The sequence below is a fragment of the Phyllostomus discolor genome, chromosome 5 (genome assembly GCF_004126475.2).
Source record: "Phyllostomus discolor isolate MPI-MPIP mPhyDis1 chromosome 5, mPhyDis1.pri.v3, whole genome shotgun sequence".
NCBI classification, from domain to species: Eukaryota; Metazoa; Chordata; class Mammalia; order Chiroptera; family Phyllostomidae; genus Phyllostomus; species Phyllostomus discolor.
The window spans coordinates 16,233,537-16,261,496 of NC_040907.2; the positions used below are offsets into that span (position 1 = coordinate 16,233,537).

The 27,960-nt window shown below is 46.3% G+C and overlaps 3 protein-coding genes across 12 annotated transcripts; 2 read left to right on the top strand and 1 right to left on the bottom strand.

Moving 5' to 3' along the window:
• Window positions 1-11,820, top strand: MTFR1L (mitochondrial fission regulator 1 like). 8 transcript variants are annotated; one of them, XM_028511843.2, is made up of 7 exons: window positions 1-115; window positions 3,200-3,323; window positions 3,792-3,896; window positions 6,891-7,000; window positions 7,185-7,396; window positions 8,510-8,837; window positions 10,832-11,619. In XM_028511843.2, the coding sequence occupies exons 2-7, from the start codon at window positions 3,300-3,302 to the stop codon at window positions 10,935-10,937; spliced, it is 885 nt and encodes a 294-aa protein (XP_028367644.1). In that variant the 5' UTR covers window positions 1-115; window positions 3,200-3,299; the 3' UTR covers window positions 10,938-11,619. The 8 variants fall into 8 exon arrangements, with proteins under 8 accessions (XP_028367644.1, XP_028367643.1, XP_028367645.1 ...); XM_028511842.2 differs by having other exon boundaries at window positions 22-144; window positions 10,832-11,820; XM_028511844.2 differs by having other exon boundaries at window positions 22-144; window positions 8,516-8,837.
• LOC114496435 (aurora kinase A and ninein interacting protein) lies at window positions 10,978-27,821 on the bottom strand. 3 transcript variants are annotated; one of them, XM_028511839.2, is made up of 4 exons: window positions 27,645-27,821; window positions 15,242-15,380; window positions 12,862-13,699; window positions 10,978-11,054 (listed from the first exon to the last, which is right to left on the bottom strand). In XM_028511839.2, the coding sequence occupies exons 1-4, from the start codon at window positions 27,720-27,722 to the stop codon at window positions 10,997-10,999; spliced, it is 1,113 nt and encodes a 370-aa protein (XP_028367640.1). In that variant the 5' UTR covers window positions 27,723-27,821; the 3' UTR covers window positions 10,978-10,996. The 3 variants fall into 3 exon arrangements, with proteins under 3 accessions (XP_028367640.1, XP_028367641.1, XP_035881432.1); XM_028511840.2 differs by lacking the exon at window positions 10,978-11,054 and having other exon boundaries at window positions 11,500-13,699; XM_036025539.1 differs by lacking the exons at window positions 10,978-11,054; window positions 27,645-27,821 and adding an exon at window positions 26,604-27,137 and having other exon boundaries at window positions 11,500-13,699.
• On the top strand, window positions 17,487-21,714 carry LOC114496153 (60S ribosomal protein L35a-like). Its single transcript, XM_036025088.1, is given in 3 exon segments — window positions 17,487-17,527; window positions 21,099-21,397; window positions 21,400-21,714. Coding segments are annotated over 3 exon segments (426 nt in total). The 3' UTR covers window positions 21,486-21,714.
• Window positions 27,822-27,960: the final 139 nt, after the last annotated feature.

The window sequence follows — 27,960 nt, forward strand, 5'->3', positions numbered from 1 at the left end:
AGGGCGCGCGGGGGCGCGGCCGCTGCGCAGCTGCAGAGGATTGCTTCCGGAGGCCACCAGCGGAAGTGAGGCCGGCCGAGGCTGGGCGGCCCGCTGTGGTGGGAGGGGCCGCGAGGTGAGTGAGTCCCGGAGCCGGAGTCCTAGGTGAGAGACTAGGACCGAGCGCCGCTGGGGAGGAGGGGGCGCGGTCTCGTAGGAGGAGCCGTGCGGGCCCGCGACTCCGGTTCTGGCTGTCGTTCTCGTGGGAGTTTCTGTTGTCCGCTTTGTTGGGCCGGGGGGGAAACTGAGTCCCCAAGGGGTAATTGCTCAGCCGAGTCGCCCAGCTGCGGTGGCCGAGCTACACCGTAGGCTTCTCCTTTCGGCCGCGGTCCTCAGCGGGCTGGGCCGCCTCTGCCACCTCCTCGCTCCTTCTGGGGCCTGGCCCCGGGCCTGTGGGTCTAGGGACCGCCTGGCCGGCAGCGAGAACTTGGCCGACCTTGCCCCTGTCGGGTCAGGCTGTTGCGGGGGAGGGGAGGTGTGTCCCGGGCAAGGTCCCCGCACAGGCTCCGGGCGCAGCTCTTGGCTCGGCAGAGTTCCGCTGAGCGGGGCGGCCCCCAAGGGGACCCGGGAGGGATGAGACCGGGCCCTGCCCTGCCCTGCCCTGCCCGGCCCCCGCGGGAGACCGTGTGTAAACAGGACAGCAGCCTCGAGAGGGGCTGTGGGAGCGCAGGGGTGGTGAGAACAGACCGGCGTTGGCACGGACGAGGCTCTTCTAGGCAGCACACTATGTGAAGGTGGTGGGGAGGTGTGAGGGCTAAGTCGGCGCTCTCTGCTTTTCTTCATTCATTTTTTAATCGGACCAATGTTTGCATGCATGTTTACATGCTTACTGTGGGCCGGGCTGGCGCAGTGCTGTGCCTAGGGAAGTCCCTGCCCTGGGGACAAATGGCATCTTACACAGTTAATTATGGAGGAAAGGCGGGGTGCCGTGGCGTGAACAGTAAAGGACCTGAATCTCGGGTAACGGGAGGTGATGCTTGAGCTGAGCTCGGAAGCATGATTAAGAGTGAGCTTTGGGAAAGGGGTGCAGGTGTTTTGTGTGTGGACAGGGCCTCAGGCGTGTTGAGGGGCTGGAAGATGGCCCCGGGGTGCTGAAGGGCAAGCTGAAGGCAGGATGCGTGGCTGTGAAGTGCGCAGGGGCCCGGTTGCAGGCATAGTGGGCTGTGCTGGGTTCCGTCTGCTGAGGTTGGGCCTGGTGGTGGAGGGCCTGCAGGAGTCTGGATCTGTAGGGGTTTTAAACAAAGGAACAAGATGACTAGCATTGTGTTCTAGAAAGGTCCCTCTGGCTGTTGTGTGAGACTTGGGCCCAACTGAGTCTTTGGAAGTGAAGTTCGGGGAGGAAGTGACCAACGTGAGAAGCAGAGGGGAGCACTGTTTCGGGGGACTTGGGCCAGGTGCTGACGTTCGGCACAGAGCCCGGCGCACTCAGGGACTTTGATCAGAGGCTTGGTCTGCGCCTAGAAGTTGAGCCCGTGCGGGAGGCAGCAGGATCTGGACTATACTCGAGGTGCTTTCTACTGTCATGACCACTGAGTGACCTTAGACCAGTTCCTTCGTCTCTCCAGTCTCTCCAGCTTCCTTTCCTTGTGTGAGTGATAACTTCCCTCCTTCCAACTTTCTTCCCTGTAAAGTGAATGATCTCTCCTCTCCCAGCAGTGAGAGACTCTGCAAGGAAGAGCTTCCAGAAAGCACTGCGTTGGTAGTCCAGCCCACCCCTGATCAGAGCCTTCCCCTGGCTTCCTAGCTACCCATGTTTTGCAGTGTATAATGCGCTCCCTTGGATTTGTGCACATTATACATGGATTATACCCATGTATGACGCATTCTTATTCTTCCCTCAAAAATTTGGGCAAAAAGTGTACATTATACACAGCAAAATACGGTACCTCTCACCTGGGTATGCCCAGCCCTCATGACTTGACCCCGTTAATCTTTACCCCTTGTACTCTGCTCCTCCAAGATGTCTCTCACCATCCTGCCCTGGACACGTGCTATTGCTACTGCTTTTCTTCCTCCTCCCTCCGAACTACCACAGGACCTTGAGGCTGGGGGCTAAATTCATCTGACCACCTGCCTGGTGTGCCTTTCTGAAGACAATTATGTATTCTTGGCTAGAATTATATATTCAGGTGCTCTCTCTTCTAGATTGTGAGTTCCTTCAGAGTGTGGCTGTGACTTCCTCTTTCATGGCCCCTGCAGTGCCCGGCACGAGGTGGGCAGCGTTAGCGTTTGATGAACCAGGGGATGAGTGGGCTCACTAATTGCATCTGCTCCCCATGCAAGGGCAGCTGTGAAGGATCCAGTCAAGAGTGACCTCACCCATCTGTCACATTTTAACAGTTCATTAAGCCCTTTAAAACTCCCTACTTCACTGATTGATCCTGAAGGTAGCCTACAATGGCAGCTGTTCTTGTTCTCTTTTTACAGGTGGAGAACCCACACTTGGAAAGGCTAAGTGACTTGCCTGTGGCTACAAAGCCAGTAGATGGCTGAGCCAGAACAAAAGCATTTGGCTCTTTTCCCTGTAGCCTAATAGACGAGACTGGCTAGAGCAGGCTGTCCATTCTTCTGTGGTCTGTTTCACCTCTCCCCCTGTCAGGGGCCCAGCAGTGCTGGGTGGCCCGTGCTGGGCTTTTATATCTCATCCTCAAGAAGGAATGCTGAAGCCCCGGCTGGGTAGCTCAGTTGGTTAGAGCATCATCCTGATTCACCAAGGTTGCAGGTTCTATCCCCAGTCAGGGCACATAAAAGAATCAACCAATGAATGCATAAATAAGTAGAATAACAAATTGATGTTTCTCTCTCTAAAAACCAATAAATAAAAATTTTAAGAGAGTGAATGTTGGGCTTGGGTGGTACCTACAATTTGCCTTTCCCTTTAACTACCAAAGGGTTCTCTTTCAGCTTTAGAAGTTTGGCCTCAGGAAACCAGGGCCCCAGGAGGGGGTCCAGCACTGTCTAGGCTCATGCATAAGTCTGGAACAGAACCTTCAAGGGTCTGGATTTGGAAGAGCCATTGTTGGGTGAGGGCAGCTTCCTGGGCTGGTTTTCTCCCCTGTGAAATGTCAAAGAATCCTTGGTGTCAGTCGTGGCTCTGCAGTGCCCGGTTTTGTGGGCTCGTGTGGTGACCCGAGTCGCCACTGTGAGGGTTGTTTCACAGGGAGGGAACTCTGCTGTTCCTTAAGATGGCCTGATATGAAGGAATCACGCCTCCCGACTCCCCAAGCTGCCTCGTCCTTCAAGTGCAAGAGCTGGTTGAAATGTCAGGAATGGAAGCCAATGTGGTAAGGGGTCCTCAGAGGGCAGTGGTGTGGTGGGGAAGGCCAAGCACAGGGCCCGCTGAAGCTGAGACTCTTCAGTTAACCCTTCCACCCACTCCACCAGGCAGAACCCACTATGATCTTGGGGGCAGTTAAAGAGTCAGTGTTTTGTGCCTTTCTGTGCAGAGGGAAGGGAGGGAAGCCCAGATGATCCCCACACCAGCCAGTTTCTCAGCCCTTTACTGGATGGACCCTTCCAACGCTGACTGTGCCTTGGCGGCAGCAGGTATCACTAAGGTGGCTTGCCAAGGTGAAGGTTAACAACTGGGAAACCCGTCCTCCCTTATAAATGAGACTTGACTTACTCCCACAGGGTGCCCTCTCCCTGAGATTGAGGAACCCAGTCTACCTGGTCAAGGGGAGCAGGGGAGAGGATGGGGACCATTCTTGAACTCATCTCTGAGGTTGTGGCTGTGGTTCTCTCTGCTTTAGACTATCCCAATCTGGCAAAACAAACCGCATGGGGCTGCTCGCAGTGTAGTAAGAAGAATCGGGACCAACCTGCCCCTGAAGCCATGTCCCCGGGCATCCTTTCAGGTGAGTGCACTGGGAGAGCAGCGAGACTAGAGGCTCAGTACGGAAAGATGGTGCTGCTCCATGCCCGACTCCTTGGCATTGCCAAGGCAGGTTGATCTCCTGGTCATTTTGTTTGTTTCATTTTGTAAGCGGACCCATGAATGAATGGGTCCTGGTCACCGTGTCTCCCTGATTGCATACAAACCTGTCACAACAGTCAGGTTTCCAGTTTGCTCATAAATGCACAGTCTTCCCTGTTTGATGCCTCTGCGGAGTGACTCAGATTTTGTCAGGCTCTCGCAGTCCAGTTTCTGAGAGTGGGCCTCGGGCCCTTGCGGAACCGCATCTCCAGACTAGCCAGGTCTGTGCCGTGAGGTGTTTGCCTGCAGCCCTGGCTGGTCTCCACGTGGGACACTGCGTGGTGTGTGTGACTCAGAGCTGAACTGTGCTTCCCTTTACTAGCCCTAAGACTTGGCCACTTAGTCACTTATTTTTAGTTTCCCTGAGGCCCAGCCTTTTCTTCCTGGGCAAGTCAGGCCACTCCTTTGCTGGGCTACTTGGGTCTTACTCTGTCTACAGGGCCTTTAGCACTCACTCTGCAGTAGTGATTCTTCCCTGGCCGGTGTCTCTGAGACCCCTTCTGCAAAGGAAAATCAAGTAGTATTTATTAGTCCCAGCTGCCTTCTGCAAAGAACTAATGCTAATGGTTAAGCACCAGCCTGGGGCTATATGCTTAAGGTATGTGTCTGGGGAGCTGGGACACAGAACACTTCAGCTTCTTGCCTACACAGGAAAAGCAGAAATATATGCCCAAAGAGGTGTGCGTCCGGGTGGCTATAGAAACAGAGATGAATTTGTATATTAGATGTTGACCTGCGAAATTTGTGTAGGAGCTGGATCTGGAGTCAGAAGTGGTGTCAGGGCTGGTATTAGAGTCAGGAATGGGGCTGGAAATGCATGTGTGTGTTGGGAAGTGGAAGGGAAGCTGTCCTGTAACCCAGACTTGCCTAAAGGGCACGCGTAGGATGTGTCTCTAGCTGCCTCAAGCATCAGAAACAAGGGGAAGCACAGCTACGGAGTATGGGGGACCTTGGAAGTTGCTCCCACGCTTGGTTACAATCTCTCTAGTCCTTTGGCCAGATGCTGCTGGGCAGAGCTAATCAAGGGCACCAAAGCTAGTCATACTCCCACAGAGGAGGAGTATGTGCGAACACAGGCATACCTCAGAGATACTGTAGGTTTGGTTCCAGACCGCCACAATGAAGGAAGTATCACACTAAAGCCAGTTGTAATCTTTTTTACTCATGGAGGGTCTTGCCTTCAATTTGTAAAAATGCAACATCTGTGAAGTGCAGTAAAGCATAGTATACGCTCAGTAAACTCATTTAATTGCCAGCAGCAGAGCAGTGCTCTAACTTCCCTAAATGGCCCGCCTTCGCAGTAGCTCCTGGGTCAGTGGACGATCCCGTCACTCCTGTGAGACCCAGGTTCCCTGTCTAAAAGCGAGAGCCATCAACTCCTGATCCGCCTTCCAAACAGTTCATAGCAGGAACATCTGAATTTAACTCATGTATAGGGGTTTTTTTGAGAAATTACTGGTATCCCTGAATTTGTTGTAAATTACCTTAAATATTATTTAAGGGACGCTTGATTTATTTTTTAATCTACCCATATAAAATATTAAATTATGGGAAATAAAAGGAGAAAGGAAAATCAATGACCTATAATCATATAGTCATGACACAGTAACTTTTAATGTTTTGGTGTAGGTCTTTCTCTATGTGTATTTGCTTTTTGCATTCCCACTCAAAATATAATTGAATCCTCCTAATTTTTCCTTTAATTTTTAACATAGTATCACTCAGCCTCTCTGTACCCTGGATGTTGTTCATGAGGGTTGAGGGGCTATTTTAAAGAATCTTACTCTATTCCTTTTGTATAATTAATCATGTATACTTGTTTTTAAATATTCAAATTATCAAGTTGGCTTAAAACAGTATTGCTGTTAACAGAGTAAATCCCAGTCAGCTACAAAGGTATTGAAAAGAGGTAGCCAGAGGAAACTTCCTGTTGATATCACAGATTATCGATGTCCGAGTACCTATATTCCCACCACCTGCGGCTCACAGACGTAGTCACCTCCGCTACAAGGTAGCTCTGGCCCATCCCACTAAAAACCCCTTTTTCTTTAAAAGCTCAGATAATAAACATTTAGGCTGTGGGTGGTAACAGTGTTACAACTACTCATTTTGCAGTTAACAGCTTAAAAGGCACCACAAACAACATATAATAAACTGGTGCAAATTTTCAAATAAAACTTTATTAAAACAGGCCCTGTCCCTCCTCTAGAGCACCCTGTTTTTGCTTGGAGTAAACAGTAGACTCGTAACTGCACTGCTCACCCTCCATCTATGCTCCCATCTGTTCCAGCAGCAGAGTGATCTTTTATTTGTAAAGATATTTACTTATTTAATTTTATTTAATTATTTCTTTATTTCTAGAGAGGGGGGAAGGGAGGAACACCAGTGTGTGAGGAAAACATCAGTTGCCTCTCACACACCCCCAACTGGGGGCCTGGCCCACAAACCAGACGTGTGCCCTGACTAGGAATCGAACTGGCGACCTTTCCTTTTGAAAGTTGACACCCAACCCACTGACCCACACCAGTCAGGGCCAGAGTAATCTTTTAAAATCTAAAATCTAATCCTTACATAAAACCTTCTAGTGGCTTGCTATTGCCTTAGACTCAAAGCTCCGGATTGACTTTCCAACCTCTTGCAACTCCCCTCACCGCCCCTCCTTCTCTATTCCAGCCATGCTGAACTGTTTGTAATCCCACAAAATCTCTTGCTTCTGGCCTCTTATTCAAGCTGTTTCCAACCTAGAACTCCCCTCTCCCTCCTCTAGGAAGCTTTCCTGACACCCAATGGTAGATTAGGTGCCCCTCCTCTGTATTTTGTCCAGTCTGATTATCTCATCATGATGCACTTGTTCATGAATTTTGCTTCCCTACAGACCTTGCCCAACGTCTCTGATCTGTGTCTGAGGGACGCGCCCCCAGTCCCGACTCTGGCTGACATCGCCTGGATCGCTGCAGATGATGAGGAGACATATGCCCGGGTCAGGTAGCTGAGGAGCTTCTTCCCAGATGAGGTGGCAGGCAGCAGGGGGAGTGCCTGTGAGAGGCTGAGGGCGATGGCAGGGAGATCAGTGGGCTCTGAGTGGCTGTTAATCTTGTAGTGGGTGAAGGAATTTAGAGGGGGTGCCGCGGCCAGCTGGCTCTAATATACCTGTCTTTCCCTGGTCCAGGAGTGATACACGCCCCCTGAGGCACACCTGGAAGCCCAGCCCTCTGATTGTCATGCAGCGCAATGCCTCGGTGCCCAACCTGCGTGGGTCTGAGGAGAGGCTCCTGGCCTTGAAGAAGCCAGCCCTGCCAGCCCTAAGCCGCACCACAGAGCTGCAGGATGAGCTGAGCCACCTGCGCAGCCAGATCGCTAAAATAGTGGCAGCTGATGCAGGTAGGTGCCCCCAGGTCAGGGCCAGAATATAGCAGGCTGTTCCTCCCCCCTGGCCTTTGGACAGAATAGTGGTAAAGAAAATGGTCCTTGGTTCAGGGGGACTTGGGCCCAGGGCTTTGGGGTTGCTTTGAGACCTGATTAGCCTGTAGTACTTCTTGGATGGTTTCTGTCAATTATTTTGAACTGACAGAAACCAACACCCTTTGCCAAGTGTCTTTAAGATCACATCTTCCATCAGCCCTCAGCAGCTTCCCTTTGCGATATAAGAAATAAGCATCCCCATTAGGCACCTGTCTTCTCAATTGTCCTCTCCACCAGAGACTGGGAATGGATGGAAGTCTGCTTTCACCAGTGGTGTGGACTACCAATAGGTGTAATCTCCCAAGAAGTTCAGGGTTTATTTGTCCTCATGTTTTTTTTTGCACCTAGTTGAACTCAGCTTCCAAACCTTATCAGGACACATGACAATTGCGGTGTTCTCTTTGACATCTTCATGTATTTAATTCCCTCGTATGCCAGTTTTATAGAGGAATTCACTTGAATTTTCCATTCGTATTTATTGGCTACTTTTTTGTCATCTGCAAGACAAGCTAATGTAGTGATGTGTGAAAAACCAGCAGGATTCTTAGAAACTTAGAGGCAATTCTATTAAAATTTGGGAAACCGGGGCCATCACCATTCTGTTTTCTGCTGCAGAATGCTTCTTCCATCCAGAGTATTCAAAGGAAGGTAGTCGGAAGCACTAGCCCAACTAGAGAAAAGGACAAATTCAGGCCTTGGTCCTGTCATTGTTGTTCCAGCCTAAACAGGGTTGTTTCTCCATAGCTCACTGTGGAATGGAAGCTTTTAGGAGCCAAGGGCAGGGTCAGGGGAGAGGGGGATGTACTCCCCTGGAACACTGACGAACCCAGTGCTTCTACATCTTCTTGAAGTCCTGAAAGGGAAGGGTAGTGGAGGAACCTTCCACTGGCTTACAGATTCCGTCCTGGGCTCTTCCAGGATGTCATGGTGTCAGCCCAGGAAATGAGTGTTTGGTAGGCAGTGCTTATGAGAAGATACTGCTGCTGTATTCTAGCCCCAATGTCCATCCATGACTATTGTTTTCTCTTTCAGCTTCAGCTTCGACTTCATTAACGCCAGATTTCTTATCTCCAGGAAGTTCAAATGTCTCTTCTCCCTTACCTTGTTTTGGATCCTCATTCCACTCTACAACTTCCTTTGTCATTAGTGACATCACCGAGGAGACCGAGGTAGAGGTCCCCGAGCTTCCATCAGTCCCCCTGCTTTGTTCTGCCAGCCTTGAATGTTGCAAACAAGAACACAAAGCTACCTGCAGCTCGTCTGAAGAGGATGACTGCGTCTCTCTGTCCAAGGCCAGCAGCTTTGCAGATATGATGGGAATCCTGAAGGACTTTCACCGGATGAAACAGAGCCAAGATCTGTAAGTACTTGATAAGGAGCTCTGGGGAGTTGCTATTTAAGTCACTGGTAGCCAATGATCTAATAGGCGGTACTTACATAACAAGTTCTCAGTAGTGGCCACGTGTTACCCCAGTTTTGAGGAAAGAGAAACACTTCAGATTTGGTTGAAGTGATCTAACCCAACCAAATGTTAGACTAATAGGAATTTCACAAGGTTCATCTAATCCTACTTCTGTCCCCCAGGGGTTTTACAACTTCCATTCTCATACTGCTAGTGAGTGTCCCTCATGCCCCACACTTCAAAGTAGGGTTGCATAATTAGTATCTCAAATTGGTAGACATTTTTTTGTGGAAGAACTGCATAAAGTTGGGAGTTTCTACTTTCAAATACAGTGGTCCATTGTGCAAACTAACCCTGCAACTTCAGAGATTTGAGAACAAGGCTTTTTTTTGAGATATAGGAAGTTCCTAAACCTGGCTGCCAATCAGAATTGCTCATCTTTGTTCAAAATACACCCCACACTTACTAAGCCCAACCCGTGAGGAGTAGAGCTCTAGCTGTTTTGTGGGAATGTGAGGGAGTCTGGGAAATACCTACACTTGAGCAGCTCATCTAGCAAGGAAGCCCTAGTGCTCCAGCTGGAGGCAGCAACCACCTCAGTGTTTCCACGTGTGGTCTGAGCACCTGCATGGACACCAGAGGAGTTTGTCTGCAGGTTCCTGGACATTGAAATTTGGAAGGTTGCCATCCAGACTCCAAAGGCCAGAAGCCAGAATGTGCAGCTGTATTTGTTAATATAGATTAAAAGCTCTTGGGGGCAGAGAAGGAAGCTCTTGTGGGGGGGTGAGGGCCCTCTCCTGAGTTGATGAAGGGCCTATTGAAGGGAAGGGCCTGTTGTGCAGGGGCCCATTTACCTTTGAAAACAGAATAAAGCTAAGTGCTCCCTCATTGCTTCCTGGTAGTTGATCCTTTGCGGAAGTAACTTCCACATTCCTTCTCCGGCGGCAGCCAGGTTGGACTAAGTCATACCCACAGTTCTTTGGTCTCCTGCATTCCCAGATTCAGCTGCTGCTTTGGGGCTGCCTTGAGTCTTTCTCTTCTGGTGTTTCATAGATTGACTCTCAAATTTTCTTTTACTTGCCTCTTGCCCTGTATTAGACCCAAGCCCCTCCTCCCACTTGTGTCCTGGGATCTTTTGTCCCTTGTTAATAAGTGGAGATGGGTTAATGACTAAGGATGGGAAGGTAGCCCCACCAACAAAGGGGCACAAAAATGTGCCAAGACTGAAGGCAGTTACTTGTTTTTTGCTTTCAGGGTCTAATAGTCAACCTTGACCCTTATGAATAGCCTAAGGGCTATTAAAACACCTTCATGAGGATGTGTATACATGCATATAAGTCCACTAGGATTTCAAGCAACTATTTCCCAGATGTCTAGGACATTGTTGTATATCAGATAATTGGAACCTACCCCAGTCTGGAGTTGGTTTTGTTCCCACAGGTCCCTTATGATGTGAACATTTTACTACAAATTCTAGATCTCATTTTAAAAAATCTCACAGCCCTCTTGTTGGGGAAACACAGTAGTAGGTAATCTTCAGGAAACTTTTTCCATGGAACTAATAAAGGTCAGAATGGCCAAGAGTTATCAGTCACTTCCCACCAAAGGTAGGAGCAGAAGCTTAGCCACCACCGGCTAATTCTAACTGGTTTGATGGTTCTTTACTTTGCCTACACTTTACAGCCATCTCAGGAAATAGTAAAGCATTCTAGTTAAGAAATGAGGTCTACAACTAGCTAGCTTCGTTTTGGACCCTGGATTCACCATTTACTAAGTAGCTTTGGGAAAATCAGATAACCTCTCTGTGCTTCAGTTCTCTCATTTGTAAAAGAGGGTTGTAACACTACCTGCCTCAGATGATTGTTGTGCAAATTAAATGAGATCGTATTCAAAGACAGGGAACACTCCCCAGGACAGAGTAAATACTCAATAAATTATTATTGTGTCTCTAGGAACCGGAGTTTATTGAAGGAGGAGGACCCTGCTGTCCTTATCTCTGAGGTTCTAAGGAGGAAGTTTGCTCTGAAGGAAGAAGATATCAATAGAAAAGGAAACTGATAACACTCAGCTCTGCAAACTCAGTTTTGTGCTCCTGGAATCCTCAATAGCTGCCTTCTTCACCGCAGATGTTTCTGCCTCTCCATTAGAAGTTTTCTGCAACAGTCTTGCCAAAAACTAGAACTTGGACTGAAAGAGCTGGATTGTTTCCCATACTTCAACCCTTAGCGGAAGCTAAGGCCTCTTTTGAGCTGAGACACCTGTTACAGGTAAATGTGTAAGTTGGAATGTTTCAATCTAAAGGCTGAGCCAGCGTTGCTGGGTTTTCCTCACCCCTGTGTGAAAATAGGTCCTGAATGACTGACTTCACTGCATTAGACCCCATAACTGGTCTCACTGGACACTGCACCCAGCTGTCACTTTCAGGAGCTTCCTTGCAGCAAGCCAAGGGAGCTCTAAATGTTTATGTACATGTTCACAGGGCAGAAAAAATCTTATGCTGCTCCATCATATACTGGCACCAATGCCCAGCAGTCACCCTCTCCCCTGTCCAACACCTAGAAGTGGAGGTCTGGCCTCTGAACCAGCTGGCGTTTGGGCTGCTTCTGGGAGGCCTGGGCTGTTTTTTTCTTAAATATATTTTGTAATACTGTACAACCAAATCTACCCTCCAAGGCCCTGGGGCCTCATTGGTTCCACTGACTGAGCTCTTGCTCTTCTGTGGACTTTAGTTTAAGCCCAGCAGAAAAGAGAAATGGGGAGGGGGAGGAGAATACCATCTTTCTTGCAGGCCCTTGACTTCTCCTTTGCATTGGGACAAGGTTTGTACCCACACCATGCATGACTCAGACACCCTCAGGTCCCTTTCTCTACGATATGTATTGTGTGTGTTCGGGTTGAAGCACTACCTGACATTAAAGGAAGGATTTGCAGAGATACTGCATCTGCTGTGTCCATTTCTGAGTTATCCCCCGGTGTCCCCCGCAGGTATAGGGTTCCTGTTGATTTTATAGTATGTGTACTTTCATTAACAGGACCCTGGCTTTGTCTCTTTCTGTGGAGGTTTTGTCCTAAGCTCTCAAAGCAGTTCCATCTTATAACTTGCAAGCTTGCCCCCTAGGAGCCTCTTAGGTTCCACACCCAAATCACGGGGAACTGCTACCCGATGGGTAAGATCTTGGGTAGAACACAGGTCAAGTTACATTCCTTTGAGTTTGGACCCACAGCAATGACAGCACAGAACATTAAAAAGTTCCTTTTTCAAAAATAAAATTGGTAATGTTTTAATTACCATCAGAGCCAGCTTTGTAAACAGTCATTTATTTGGACTCAGTTTTACAAAGGGAGTTCTCTCCCACTTTATAGTAGAAGAGTGATGTAGTCACATCTACATTGTTATCTAGCCCAAGCTTTTTAAGGGAGATGTTTAAACAGAACATATAACTTTTAAATGCTGTAAAGTTATCACAAAAATAAAATTTAAAATTACACTGTCATCATTCTACCCTCTACCTCTCTATCCCCCTGCCCCTGTACACCCAGGTCAGGGAGCTGTGACTTGCCACTCAAAGTGTCAGGAAGAATGGTCCCAAGCTTAGGTCCAGTAAGTATGATTACAGCCAGAGACTAAAAGTAGACACGTCTGTCTGTAAGAGGCGATGTCTCAGTGACGCATCTGAACGGGCAGAACGGTGGCTCGCTGCAGGCTGTGTAACAGGCTCTGTGGTGGAGGGATGAGGCCCTGCCCCGCCTCCCTGGTGCTTACCACAGCTTTGTGCAGAGGATTTACCGACCACCCCTAATTTAGGAAAAGGCGTGATGCCAACCATATTGTCTCGGGTGTCACCACCTGATTTACACAAAGAAAAAGCTCAATAACAGCTTCAACACACACTTCCCCCTTACCAAAACACAGACATACTCCCAAAACCCCTCCTGAAAATATTTTTAAAAGCAAACCCTGAAAGACATTTAGACTCGATGCCTGATAACTTGATTGCCCTCAGAGTCCTGGGTAAAGAGCAAATCAGGCTGCAGACTTAGCTGAGCGGGCCTGGCCTGGCACTGAGCCCCAGAGCTGCGGGAAAAGTGCCCTAAGCCCTGGTTCTGGCTGTTGGTTATCTCTCGGAAAGGAGCTCTCGAGTTGTGGGCGATGACCCGCTGGCCCTGAGAATCCTCAGTGAAGAGCTGACTCCAGGAGTCCCTGTCATTCTTTTCACTGTCCCAGGAAAACACAGGAACAAGATAAGAACTTTGTTTCACTGCTTCTGCCTCTTCTCCACTCCAGGAATCCCTATATGTTTGAACGAGGGCAGGGGCCTGCCTATTTTCTTGGGCAGACACCTTCACCAATTCAGACTTGTCCCAGGGCTGATGGCCCTTGCCCCAAGGGGGTTCACTGCATCTCTCTGTACCCTGACAGTTCTTTTTCTTAGATCCACGAAGCCATTCCCTTTTCCAGGAAGAATCCTTCTCTCCCTCCTTCTGGTCCAGCATGTAAGAACATTCCAAGTCCGGGGTGAAGGAACAAGCCAGTGAGTCTTGCTTCTCTCCAGCACAGACTAAGGTATCAGGCTGGAACAAAGACTCAGCCAAGACTGGCGCTCCCATTCTGTGTTGACCAGAAGCCTGGAGGGACTGAGGAGAAAGTCCAACTTCCTGGATGTCTGCAGGGGTTGAAGTGGCTAAAGGGGGTGCCATGCAATCACCCCCCAGGCCCTGGATCGGATGGTCTAGCTGGGTTGCATCTTTCTTACACTGTCTGCTGGTCTGACTTTCTACATGAGATGAAACATTCCTCTCATCACCACCATTTGTCTTTCCTAGTAAAACAGACACGAACAAATATTATTTTGCAGGAAAACTGTTCCCTGAGCAGAATTTAGCTGGCTCTTTCTGAAACCATTATCAGCTACTATCACTACCTAGTGCAGGGGTTTTAGGCTCTTTACATACTTTTTGTAGCTGAGCTTCCTGCTTTCAGTCTCTCTGTTCTCGCCTGAATGATCTTCTAAAACACAGATCTTATATATTCCCCTACTCCAATATAGGGATGGTTCCCACGACCTACCTAATAAAGTCAAACATGACATATAATCAGACCACAGCCTACTTTTCCAGCTGAGTTTTCGTTATGTGGGATTTGTGTAACAAGAGGGCACATCAATTTTGCTTTTGTCTTTCATTTAATTTGCTTTCTGCTAGTGACCCTCGCCAAATATTACTGCGGGATTTATCCTTTGAGAAACATGCTCAATACACTGTTTTCGTAAGCCCTCAAGGATATTAACCATTCTAACTCTAAGAAACCTTCTGGTGACAGTGTGAAGAACATAGGTTTCCCACTCCCCAATATTTCATGGTAAAGAGTAAAGACAGATGCTAAAATCAAGCAGCAGGAAGGGCAATAATAAACAACTGTTAGTGTCCAGCCTACCAGTTTTACCAGGTGTGGAACGTACCCTGTTCTGCCTTAAGGACTAATGCTATGGAATTCACCCCCCACCAAATTATATGAAGACCTGATTATAAACAAAGCTGAATTACCAATTTCCTCTCCTCTAAGAATTATACTGCAGAAACTATGCTTTGTGAGAGTTCTCAGTTTTGCCTAAGAATTCTATATAGACTGTAGAACAGACCAGAATTTGAAATTTGTAAAATGTTTTTGTAAAGTCTGTCCTTGTTAAAGCAAAAAGCGTTTTTTGTTTGGGTAGGGAGAGTGCATTTTGGAGGTTTATGCAAAGAAACCCTGGGAATCACACGAGAGTGAGAGCTCTCCTTCCAACACCCTCCTACTAGCAGGAACCTTGCTCCCTGAGCCCCAGCCTGCTCTCAGTCAGCTGGTCCCCTGGAGTGGGGCAGGGAAACAAAGAACTGTCCAAGGACGATGAGACCCAAGCCAGCTTTAATGCCAACCTTTCTAAGAAAAAAGGCATCGATGAACCTCAAATAATTTGAGAAGCTTTATATAAAAATATCAATTAATCTTACACAGACTCCTCATTGTGACCAATCCAAGACACACACCTAACTGAAGGTGAGCTCCCATGTATACCCTCAACTCCCCAGTATACCTTTCCTCGCTGTGCTGACAGGGAATATGAATATTTAATACTAGACTGAGCAAAACAGAACCAGAAAAGTATGTTTGTAAAAGCATGTATATATTGCTTTTCAATGTGATAACTTTCACAGACAAATCTTATATTGATTTTCATGACGATTTCTTATGTTTTATAACTTCTAATAGGTAAGCTATTTTAACACAATGCCCTGGTGTCACCACTTATAAACGTTCATTCTAGCATGAAAAAAGCGCACTCCTTTTTACTTTCTGGGCGCTCCCAGACAGGTCGCCATACCTGGCTGCAAGGCGAAGAAGGAGGCAATGCTGGTCTGCCGAACGCCTGCAGGCGGAGTTCTCTCAGTAAACGAGATCTTAGCCCTTCTCTCTCCAGGGAAGAGCGTTAGCATTCTGGTGCTTGACTTGATTAAATGTGTCTGAAAATGGAGAGAAAAAAGAATAATAGAACTTACTAATATCAAAACAGCAGCCAGACAGGAGAAATTCAATCAACATCAGTGACTGCCCCCGCAGTGGACCCTTTGGGATCCACTCAGATCCTGCTTCCTAGGTACTTTTTGCTGGACATCGTCTTCCACCATTTCCTGCCGTATCAATGATGTGTTTTTCTCAGGAATCACACATTCCAACTACAGCCCTGTCTTTCTTCTTCCTTGTGGAAACCAGTCAGGCTGACTAAATAAACAGCCTGTTGTTGATTTGTTGAAGGGATTCCAAGGAGGAATTTACAGTTAAAGACAGTGATTCTCCATTAGCAGCAGTTGATGCATTTCAATAGTTTCAGCATCAGTCTTACCACACTTTCATTTCAGGCCCCTGTATGTTGTACTTTACAGTATGAATTGGAAGACGGTCCAGAGAGGTTTTGGAATTGTCAGCTTTTATCACCCTTATTTAGTGAGATTTGTTTTTGTTTCTATTTGCTTGTTATGAAATGCCTGAGAAGTAGGGAGAATAGGGTTGTATTCAATTCAGTCTGTCTGTAAAAGTCAAAGAAAAAATGAGGTTTGCCAATATTCATGCAAGTTAGAAACAGGTGTGAAACCTGGACCGAAATTACTAATGCTAGCCCAAAGCTAACTCCATTTCATGTTTCCATTTGCAAACCAAAAATTTAAGTGGTTAAAAGAAGAAAGAAATCCTGGACTTAAAATTCATACTTTGACTTCTAATACTGGTACAGAGGTCCCCCTTCTAACATACAAATCTAGAAAACTGGGTAAATTACATGAAACAACTGATTACAGACAGTGGATTAACAGTGCAGGACGGTGATTCCTGGAAAGAATTTCTGAGAAAGAAAACAAAGGGGGTCCTGTGATCACTAGCTTTCCGCTTGGAAGTACTTTCCAGACTGCAATGCAGAGTACCAGGCAGAGCGCTGCAGTCTTGATGAATGGAGTAAATTGAGATCGGAATTTGAGGAAGCTGAGGTGGCTGGGATTTGCAGCACAGACAAATATATCCAGAAATCTACAAAGAAATCCCCCCCTTCTATCTATTATGAATACTAACCTACACATGTGTTAGGTGATACCCCATGGGGCCGGACAAAGAAATGCCAGGATGTGCCCTGGCTGGTGTGGCTCAGTGGATTGACTGCCGGCCTGTGAACCAAAGGGCTGCGGGTTCCATTCCTGATCAGGGCACATGCCTGGGTTACAGGCCAGGTCCCCAGTAGGGGGCATGCAAGGCAACCACACATTGATGTTTCTCTACCTCTTTCTTCCTCCCTTCCCCCCTCTCTAAAAATAAATAAAATCTTTAAAAGAAAGAAATGCCAGGATTGTAAACTAAATAATCCCATCAAGTCACACAAGGCTGGCTTGCGGCCAGAGTAGAGAGACCTCCTTGAATATCAGCGACGTTCAGGAGAGTTCTCAGAAGGGTCACCCCTTAGCCTTAAAGCTAACCTAGCCCTAGAGCAAAAGCGATTCCAACCTTGTCTGAACAAAACTTAAAAGCATTTAAAGTAGCAAGCTGATTAGCAAGTAACTACCTACCTAAACAAATTTCAGTATTCTTTAAAGACAACAAAATCCAGACACCTAAAAACGTAGCACTGAAGATGCTAGCATACAATAAAAATTACTAGATATGTGAAGAAGAAGGAAAAGATCCACAGTTCGGGGGTAATGGGAATCGAAAGAAGCAGACTCAGAAATATCAGGGATGACAGAATTAGCAGACCTTAATTGCTATAAATATATTCAAGGATTTAAAGGAAAATACGAAAATAAGAGAAATAAAAGATATGACAAATTCACAAGATGGGTTTAATAACAAATTAGAGACTACATAAGAAAATAACAGTCGATCTGAAGGTAATAATATAAACTATTAAAAATGAAGCAAAAAGAGGAAAATTGAAAAGAATAAAAGTTTCAATGATCTGTAGGCTATCAAGCATTCCTAGAATTCCAAAATCAAGGCAGATGAGGACAAAATATATTTGAAGAAATTATGGCAATTTTCCAAATTTGACAAAAACTACAAACTCCAAAAGACTCTCTTTGTCAAAGATGGCCAACACAGGATCTTTCATTTCTCATGCTCTTCTTATGTGAGCTTGCCACTCCTCTCATCAAGCAGTGAGATCCATACTCCCTCACCCTGAACTTGAGAAGAACTGTCACTGCCTGACAAAGTATGATACAGAACTAACACACATGATTTCCCAGACTAAGTCATAAAAATGCTCTGCACTTCTGCCTTGCTTTCTTCAGATGCTCACTATTGGAACCTGGCTGCCATGCTACAAGGAAGCCTGAGCAAATACTAAATTTTATGAGATACTCATTCTAGATAGGTGAAATAATGTGAGTTAATATTCCAACAAGTATTTGAGCACCTATATGCTAAAAATGAGAATACAGTGATGAATAAAATAGACTGTTTCTGCCCTGGTAAAGCTTATAGCTTAAGGGGAAAAAAAATAGTTATTTAAATTACTACAAGTGTGCTAAATCCCATAGAGACTTAAGGAAAACTCCAGATTATCAAATGATAAGCAGTAAGACCTTAGTTAGCAAAACATCCAGGAATAAAGCTTGGCTACCAAGTTGACCGTACTCAGGAGGAATAGAAGGGATGCTCATTCCTTAGCTCAGAGTGACGTCATGAGTGGTATTGCCCCAGCTGTAGCTCTCTTAGAAGACCCACGGCTTCAAGGATCTACATTTCTCTCAGTGGAATGTTAAGACTAAGATCAGATCACAAGGAACTGAGAAGGGCCCAGGCACAAAGTCCTTCAGCAGATTCCCCCTGCCTCAAAGTACAGGCGGCCCCAGTGTGTACGGAACACAGCATAAGAAAGCCTAACAGGCATAGGACTCCTATAGGACCAAATCCCTTAGTGAGCCACAGCCTAGGTATTAACTCTTCTTGCCCTATAAGAACGCCCTAACCAACCTAATCTGAAGAAACATATTCCCTCCAAATCAGAGAATCTCTAGTTCTTTGGTGTACCACATTCATGGCCCCATCAAGTCTTCTTCTTTCAGAGTGGTAGGAGGAAAAACTGACTTCCTACAACTATGTATTCCTACAGAGAGTGATGCCTTTTTTGGGAGGTGGGAGGGCTGCAAATCATCCCAAAAGTGTGACCCTTATACTCCACAAAGTATCAAAGCAGATCTGAGATCATAAACTTCACCCCTTTTACTATTAGAAAATGGTTTCATTCTTCCATAGCACTTAAATTCAGTTTAGCCCTCATTCTCTTTATCTTTTCTGATCATTTACCTGTAAACTTGCCTTAAAGTTCTGCTTTCAAACCAATTTAATTCCTTGTTTAATGATTCATGTGGCCTTCAATACAAGTCTAATACATAATTTGATCCAACTTCCTTTTTTTCCATAATGGTGACTCTGGTTTTGAATTTGTGTATGAATTTATACTCTCCATATAAACTAATGTAGCTTTGGTATACACAAATGTATGGGTTTCATTCTTTAAGCCATGCTATCTCTTCCTTTATGCTTCTCAGGACCCATACTCATCTCTTCCCACTGACAGTATCACTGACAGCACCTTCACCAAGTCCCCCCTTCCTCCTCAGTCTCTTACAGCACTAATTTGATGACATTTTGGACAAAAACCTTTTCCAACCAGTCACTAACATGCCTCATCAAGTCACGCTAAAAGGGTGACGCTACCTAATAAAGGTGTCCCCTGGACTTCCGGCCAAGATGGAGGCGTAGGTAGACACACTGTGCCTCCTCACACAACCAAAAGGACAACAACAATTTAAAAACAAAAAACCACCAGAACTGACAGAAAATTGAACTGTATGGAAGTCCAACAACCAAGGAGTTAAAGAAGACACATTCATCCAGACCGGTAGGAGGGGCAGAGATGGGCAGCCAGGGCAGAGACCAGCAGCCAGGGCAGAGAGGGCTGGTGGAAAAGCTGTGGCTGGTAGACCCAGCGAAGTGGCAGATTGTGGAGGGGCACGGCACAAGGTGGCTGGCAGACTGGGCGGTCCCACATTCACAGCTAAACCAGACGAAACTGGGTAGCGGGACAGACTGAGCAACCCAGAGCCCCAGCGCAGGGAAATAAAGCCTCAAACCACCAATTGAAAACACCTGTGGGGGTTGCGGCAGCAGCGGGAGAAACTCCCAGCCTCACAGGAGAGACCCACAGGGTCCTAGAACATATACAAGTGCACCCACCAGAAATCAGCACCAGAAGGGCCCAGTCTGCTTGTGGGTAACAGGGGAAGTGACTGCAAACTGGCAGAGAGCAAAGAAAGCACCATTGTTCCCTCTTGGACCTCTGTCCCACACACAGCCTCACAACCCAGCGACGTGGGTTACCCCCCGCCAGGTGAATACCTAAGGCTCTGCCCCTCACTACATAACAGGTGCGTCAAGACAAAAAAAATGGCCCAAATGAAAGAACAGATCAAAGCTCCAAAAAAAGTACAACTAAGTGACGAAGAGGTAGCCAACCTATCAGATGCACAGTTCAAAGCACTAGTATTCAGGATGCTCACAGAATTGGTTGAATTTGGTCGAAAATTAGAGGAAAAAATGAAGGCTACATTAAGTGAAATAAAGGAAAATGTACAGGGAACCAACAGTGATGGGAAGAAAACTGGGACTCAAATCAATGGTGTGGACCAGAAGGAAGAAAGAAACATCTAAACAGAAAAGAATGAAGAAACAAAAATTCAAAAAAAATGAGGAGAGGCTTAGGAACCTCCAGGACATCTTGAAACGTTCCAACATCTGAATTATGGGGTACCAGAAGGAGAACAGGAAGATCAGGAAGTTGAAAACTTATTTGGACAAATAATGAAGGAGAACTTCCCCAATCTGGTAAAGAAAATAGACTTCGAGGAAGTCCAGGAAGCTCAGAGAGCCCCAAAGAAGTTGGACCCAAGGAGGAACACACCAAGGCACATCATAATTACATTAGCCAAGATTAAAGATAAGGAGAGGATCCTAGAAGCAGCAAGAGAAAAGGAGACAGTTACCTACAAAGGAGTGCTCATAAGACTGTCAGCTGATTTCTCAAAAGAGACCTTGCAGGCAAGAAGGGGCTGGAAAGAAGTATTCCAAGTCATGAAGGGCAAGGACCTACATCCCAGATTACTCTATCCAGCTAAGCTTTCATTTAGAATGGAAGGGCAGATAAGGTGCTTCTCAGATAAGGTCAAGTTAAAGGAGTTCATCATCACCAAGCTCTTATTATATGAAATGTTAAAGGGATTTATCCAAGAAAAAGAACATAAAAAACATGTACAGTAAAATGACAGCAAACTCACAATTATTAACAACCACACCTAAAGCAAAACCAAAAGAAACTAAGCAAACAACTAGAACAGGAACAGAAACACAGAAATGGAGATCACATGGAGGGTTATTAACAGGGGGGTGGGAGGAGGAGAGAGGGGGAAAAGGTACAGAGAATAAGTAGCATAGATGGCAGGTAGAAAATAGACAGGGGGAGGGTAAGAATAGTATAGGAAGTGTAGGAGCCAAACAGCTTACGTGTACGACCCATGAACATGAACTAAAGTGGGGGAATGTGGGTGGGAAGGGGTGTGCAGGGTGGAGGGGAGTGAAAGGGGGAAAATGGGACAACTGTAATAGCATAATCAATAAAAAATATATATATAAAAAAGGGATGTCCCCTTTTTTGCCATCTTGAAGCCTGTGGTGCCTGCCAGGAACAGGACTTCTACAACAACAAATGTGTCTGGGAGGCTGTGGTCCAAGGCCACCTTTGCTGGTCTCCGGAACCAGAGGGAACACACAGCTCTCTTTAAAATTGAAGGTGTTTATGCTCGAGATGAAACTGAATTCTATCTAGGAAAGAGATGTGCTCATGTGTACAAAGCAAAGAACACAGTGACTCCTGGTGGTAAACAAAACAAAACCAGAATCATCTGGGGAAAGGTAACTGGTGCGCATGGAAACAGTGGCTGGTTCGTGCTACATTCTGAAGCAACCTTCCTGCTAAGGCCATTGGACACAGAACCCATGTAACGCTGTACCCCTCGAGGACTTAAACTTATCGATAAATAACAACCCTGACTGTGTGGCTCGGTTGGGGGTCCTCTGGCAAAGCAAAGGATTCTGGGTTGGGGGACATGGCTGAGTTGCAGGTTCAGTCCCTGGTCAAGATGCAAAGGGGAGCCAACTAATGAGTGTTTCTCTCACACGTCTATAGTTCTCATCTCCTTTTTCTCCCTCCCTCCCCTCTCAAATAAGTAAATAAAATCTATTTTAAAGAGTAAAAAAAAAAAAAAAAGTATGTCCTAAGGAAAACTATTTAAGGAGTCTGACCAAGAAAAGCTGTCAGGATCCTATTCATCTCCAACAACATAAATAAGCTCTGTTAAATTAGTAACAAAGTTTTAATTCAAACCTTACTTCAAACTCTCCAAACCTGCAAAACAAGTAATACATTACCCTAGTTCAGGATTTCATAAACCCCTGCCTAGTCTATTACCATACTCTCTTAACTGGGCAGGCTCCCATTCACTACCTGTTTCGATCAGACCCACATACAGATCAATCTTCTTCTTTTTCTAAGATTTTATATATTTATTTATTTTTAGAGAGAGGGAGAGAGAGAGAGAGAGAGGGAGAGAAACGTCAATGTGTGAGAGATACACGGATAGGTTGCTTCTCACATACCCCGAACTGAGGACCTGGCCTACAACCTAGGCACGTGCCCTAGTGGGAATCAAACTGGTGACCTTTAGGTTCACAGGCTGGCACTCAATCCACTGAGCCATTTATCTAATCACTTTTCTATATGTAATAGTCCAAGCAGGTTTTTAACAAATATTTATTTGTTTATTCGTTTGTTTATTTGTTCATTCATTTATTTATAGAGCAAGGGGAAGGGAGGGAGAAAGAGAGAGAGAGAAACATCAATGTGTGGTTGCCTCTCATGCCCCCAACTGGGGACCTGGCCCGCAACCCAGGCATGTGCCCTGACTGGGAATCGAACCATTGCAACCCTTTGGTTCACAGGCCAGCACTCAAACCACTGAGCCACACAAGCCAGGGCCAGATCAATCTTCTTAAAGAACAACTATGACCATACCATAACATTGTTCTATCAACAGATGCTCTGCTACCTACAGCATAAAGGGTGGACTCTTAGCTGCACACATTCACATTCCAGGTTACCTTTTCCCCCATTACCAGACCCTTCGTGTACCCTGTAACATTATACTCTGCTAGATGCCAACCCCTCTTACGGCCTCCACCTTCCTCACTTCTGTGCTTCACATAAAAGGGCCTTTTCACACTCAATTCTGTAATACTACATATTCCTCAGCTTACCCCCAAGCATTCCTGATTCCCACAGCCATATGAGACCTCTTCCTCTTCTGAACTTGACATTTATCATTTGGTATTTTAAGATATCCTACAAACCCTAGGATCAACATTTCATTCACTTCTCTTCTATCCTCCACACAACTTGCTTAACACAGTTAAGTACTCAATTCAATGAATATTTTACAAAGAAGGTAGACATATAGAAAGGACACATTCCTGTCTGTTTTGTGTGTACCTACTCACCATATTTTGAACATCAACAAAGCTGTCAGAAAACACTATGGCTTTTCTAATACTGTGAGCAAGCTGAGTTCCTGTCGCTGTAAAACTGATGTCACACATAAGGCCCAAAAAACAGCTAGAATGAGAGGGTCACCCACTGAAACCGTGACAGTTTTTCTCCCACAGTAATCTAACAAGTTAAGAAAGTAATCTATTGTTGGGGTCCGCCCTGCCTGGTCTCAGGGAGCTGTGACCCCCCCACCCCGTGCATAAGGCTGAGTGAGAGACCTCTGAACCAGGAGACACTAAAGAGATAAACTTATTTCCCTGGCATGAGCACTGCCTGCTCTATGCCTGGCTCCCATTGCTTGGTGGGTAGTCAATGACGGGTGACAATTCTCTGAAGAGAATGACCCTAAGATAGGCACGACTACCTGGGAAAAGCCCCCAGGGAAGAGACTCAGGGGGCTGTGGAAATGAGGGAGTGATCGACATCGACCCCTGCACCCTCAGCTTTGACGAAAGCCTGAGTCCTTGTTCTGGTTGTGAGAAATCCAAGTCTTCGGCTGCCTCTGTCTCCTCTGCCCGACTCAGGCCTGTGGATATAACAAGGGACGGTGCAGTCCAGACCAGAGTCGGTGGACCCCTGGAGTAATTAGACCTGGGACATAAAATATGCAAGATCCTGTGAGACCTGCTTGCTGAGGATGCTCTTGAATTAGAATATGAAGGCACACACGGGCAGGAAACGAAACTAGGCTTTTAGGTCCTGTAGCTCTTAAGTGATAAAACCCCAAACTCAGCATGAGCCCTGTCGGCCCTTTGAAAGCTATCTATTCATTTGATCTACCCTGCAAGACTGTAATCAACAAACTGTATCTGTGTTCCTAATAAAAGCCTGCTCGGGCAGGAAGGTGGGGCGCTCTCCCCTTGAGAGAGTGGCCACTTGGTCCCTTTCCCCCAAGGGGGGACTTGGTAAGTCCCCCCAGGACTTGGTAATCTGTGTGAATGTCTCACTTTCACCCATAATGACATGGACCCCACGAGCTGGGGTCCACATCAATCTGTGAACTAATATTTGAAAGAAAATACAGCCCTAGCTGGTGTGGCTCAGTGGATTGAGTGCCAGCCTGCAAACCAAAGAGTCGTTGGTTCGATTTCCAGTCAGGGAATGTGCCTGTGTGTTGGGACAGGTCCCCGGGGGCATTAGAGGCAACCACATACTGATGTTTCTCCCTTTTTCCTTCCCTTTCCCTCTCTCTAAAAATAAATAAATAAAATCTTAAAAAAAGTTTTTAAAAATTAAAATCTTTTGTGTCTCCATGGACACTATCAAGAAAGTAAAAAGATAACATATAGAATGGGAGAAAATATTTGTAAATCATATTATCTGATAAGGGATTAATACACAGAATATATAAAGAACTCCTACAACTCAGCAAAAAAAAACAACCAACCAATCAACTACAAAATGGGCAAAGGACTTCCCAAAACTTGATATTATGAATTTTTTAAAAAAGGTTTCCTGGCTGGTGTAGCTCAGTGGATTGAGCACGGGCTGCGAACCAAAGTGTCGCAGGTTCGATTCCCAGTCAGGGTACATACCTGGGTTGCAGGCCATGACCCCCAGCAACTGCACATTGATATCTCTGTCTCTCTCTCTCTCTCTTTAAAAAAGATTTTATTTATTTATTTTTAGAGAGGGAAGGGAGAGAAAAAGGGAGGGAGAGAAACATCAGTGTGTGGTTGCCTCTTACGCACCCCACACTGGGGACCTGGCCTGCAACCAAGGCATGTGCCCTGACTGGGAATCAAACCAGCAACCCACTGGTTCACAGGCCGGCACTCAATCCACTGAGCTACTCCAGCCAGGGCATCACAAGTGTTTTTAATAGCAAAAGATTAGAGATAACTTTTTTTCAATAAAGAACTGGTAAATAAATGTATATACAGACTTGCTATGGACTGAACTGTTTCCTCCAAAAATTCCTATATCGAAGCGTCAACCGCACAGGCACAATCTGGCCTCATTTGCCCTCTTACACCTTTTAAATCTCATCTACTCTCCTCTGCCTCACCCTGCTCCAGCTGTACTGGCCTTCCTGGTGTCCCTCAAGCCAAGCACACACGGATCTATCTACAGGCATTCCTCAGAGATATTGAGGGTTTGGTTTGACAAGGAAAATATTCTGAGAAATCCTAACTTAAATAATAGCACATCAGAGTGGCAGGAAGAGATAAGAAGGGATTAATCAGTTAACAACTGCAGAGCAAAAACCAACAAGGCTGCTTACATTCCTGAGTGTGTGCTGGAACTTTGAATTAACTTCCAGGTGGCTATTTCTGCCATTATCCAAATAAGAGACTAGCCAGGTGCCACTGAAGACCAGGAGCCATCACATACTGCGCATGCACGAATTTCTTCCGGACTGTTGCCTGCCGATCCAAAGGAGCAAACACGTCTTCCTCACAGACTCTGTGCCTACCCCAGAACCAGCCCAACTCCCTCCTCGCACTCCCTTTATCTGTACAGTCAATTTAAATTCTTTCAAAACAATTTACATCTTTCTCCCTCCTACTTGACGTATAAAAACTCTTGCCAACTCCAGGAGGACAGACATGTTACCTATTCCACCTGGCACTGCTGCTGGTGGTTTTGACTTCATGCCCCAGGACATGGCCATTTTTTCTTGCTAGCAATGACCCAATAAATCTTTTCTTTTAAAAAGACTTTTTCAGCTGTGGAAGTTCAAATTTTTGTTTAAACGGCTTCCAGACCACCTCAATAAAGTGAGCATCACAATTAAGCAAATTGTAATCTTTTTGCTAGAAGATCTTGCCTTCAATTTGTAAAAACTGCAACATTTGTGAAGTACAATAAAGCAAAGCACAATAAAACCGAGGCATGCCTGTATCTTCTCTCTCCCCCCATCTCTCTCTTCCCACAGCTTGCACCAAGGGAAGGCCGTGTGAGCACAGTGACAATGTGGCCATCTGCAGAACAGGAGAAAGTTCTTACTAGAGCAGACGAAGACAATACTGTCGTATTAAGGGATACTACTTCATGTAATGGAATACTATATAGTGTTTAAAAATAATGGCTCTTTATGAATGCATATAAAATGATCCATAATATGGAATAAGTGAGAAGGCAAACTGCAGAACAATGAATAATATGCTCCTATTTAGAAGATGTGCATTTGCTTGTAGGTAGGTACACAGAGCATCTCTGGAAGGATACACAAGGAAGTCGTGGCCTCTGACATGCGGCAGGAGGGTTAGGAGTATTAGGGAGATCCTTTACTACAAATTATGTACTATGTGAAATGTATCCCCTATCACAAAAACATTAAGTTTAAAAAATTAGAGCAGGTGGTTCATTTGTTATTTCTCAAAAATGACTTTAGTTGTAAGATGCTTTTTTAACAGTACTCAGCCAAGTTGCAGCCACCCACAGAAAAGACCATCATTCATGGTTTACTGTAGATTAACCACCTGGTCTTGAGATTATTGCCCGAACTATCCAAATTCAGCAACCTGCCTAATCTCAAATCCCTTCCCACCTGCTCAGTTAAATCTTCCTCGTTAATTCCACATCACAATAATCTCACCTCCCAAATCACATTTCCCTCAAAACAACCATCTGGGCCTATATCCTGTCTCGTAGAGCGTAACAGCACTGGCCTTTGCAGCGGTGAGAACTGGGCTTGAACCCCTGCTTACTTGTGTAAATGTCTCAATTGCAGCCTCAGTTTTTCATCCGTAAGCAAAAATTACGGCAGTATCTACTTCACTGATTTTTTGTGAGTACCTACCATTAGTAAAGCATGCACTACCGCAACAAAGTGCATTTCTTGTCTTCCGCCTAAGACTTAGAGCCTTGAGCGTTTTCAGCTGCAGTTTTCATGGACCACATGGCTATTATTCTTCTATCTACCACACAGAGTTGCACCAAACAAGAGAACATATCTGAAATACTTAACACAATGCAGAGTATAAAATGCTCAATAAACATTAAAGACTATCTCATGTTAGTTCCTTTGTAATCACTAACACAGACTTTGTATACGTGACAAACCTGGGTGTGATTTCCAACCCTTCCTATTCGGGCGCACCTGGTTTAGTTACTCAACCTCAGTTTCCTCATTCCCATACATGTGATGATACATACAATGCATATTAAGTGCTTAATAGTGTATCTGGCACCCGGTGGGTGCTCAATAAATATTACGCCAGTTCCCCATCCCGTCTCTTCTGTTTCTCCCCTGAATTTCCCGGTCCCCGCAGGTAGATGGCCTGCACCCTGGCGGCCCCGCAGGATGAGAATCCCCCAGCGCTCCTGCGGAGAAGCCCTTGCGGGGACCCCGAGTTCCTCCGGAGTCCGCTGCCCGATCAGACTCCTCGGAGCGAACTTTCTTCCCACCCGCCCCGACACACACTTCGAAACCTGCTGTCCCAGATCCCCATTCCCTGTGATCTTCTTCCGCCCCCATTTTCTCTCCGCCCTCCCCAAACTCCATTCTTCACCCTTCTTCAGGCTCCACTCCCCCTTGTCTCCGAATTCCCAAAGCGGCTCCTTTCTCAGTCTCCTCCGACTTCACTTCCATCACCTCACCGTCCCCCAAACACCCTTTCGCTCCCCAGCGTCCCACCTGCACTTTCCGCCTCTTCAGCGCCGCCGCGTCCAGCCATACCCCGCAGGCCTCCTCCTCGGGGTCTCCGCGCCTCATGCCCGCTGAGGAGGCAAGCCAACCCGACACGGGGTAGAAACTCCAGCCGTCTCGGGGAACTGCCACAACAGCCTCCGCCGACGTTCGGATCTCGCGCCAACTTTGGGGGCGGGGCCACGCCGCGGCCGCGCGGCCGCTGGTACCGCCCCCAGCGTCAGCTCTAGCCAGGGCCAAGCTCCACCCCTTCCCCTAAGCCCCGCCCTGCACTCCCAAACCCTTCCTCTGGTGGTGGAGCCCG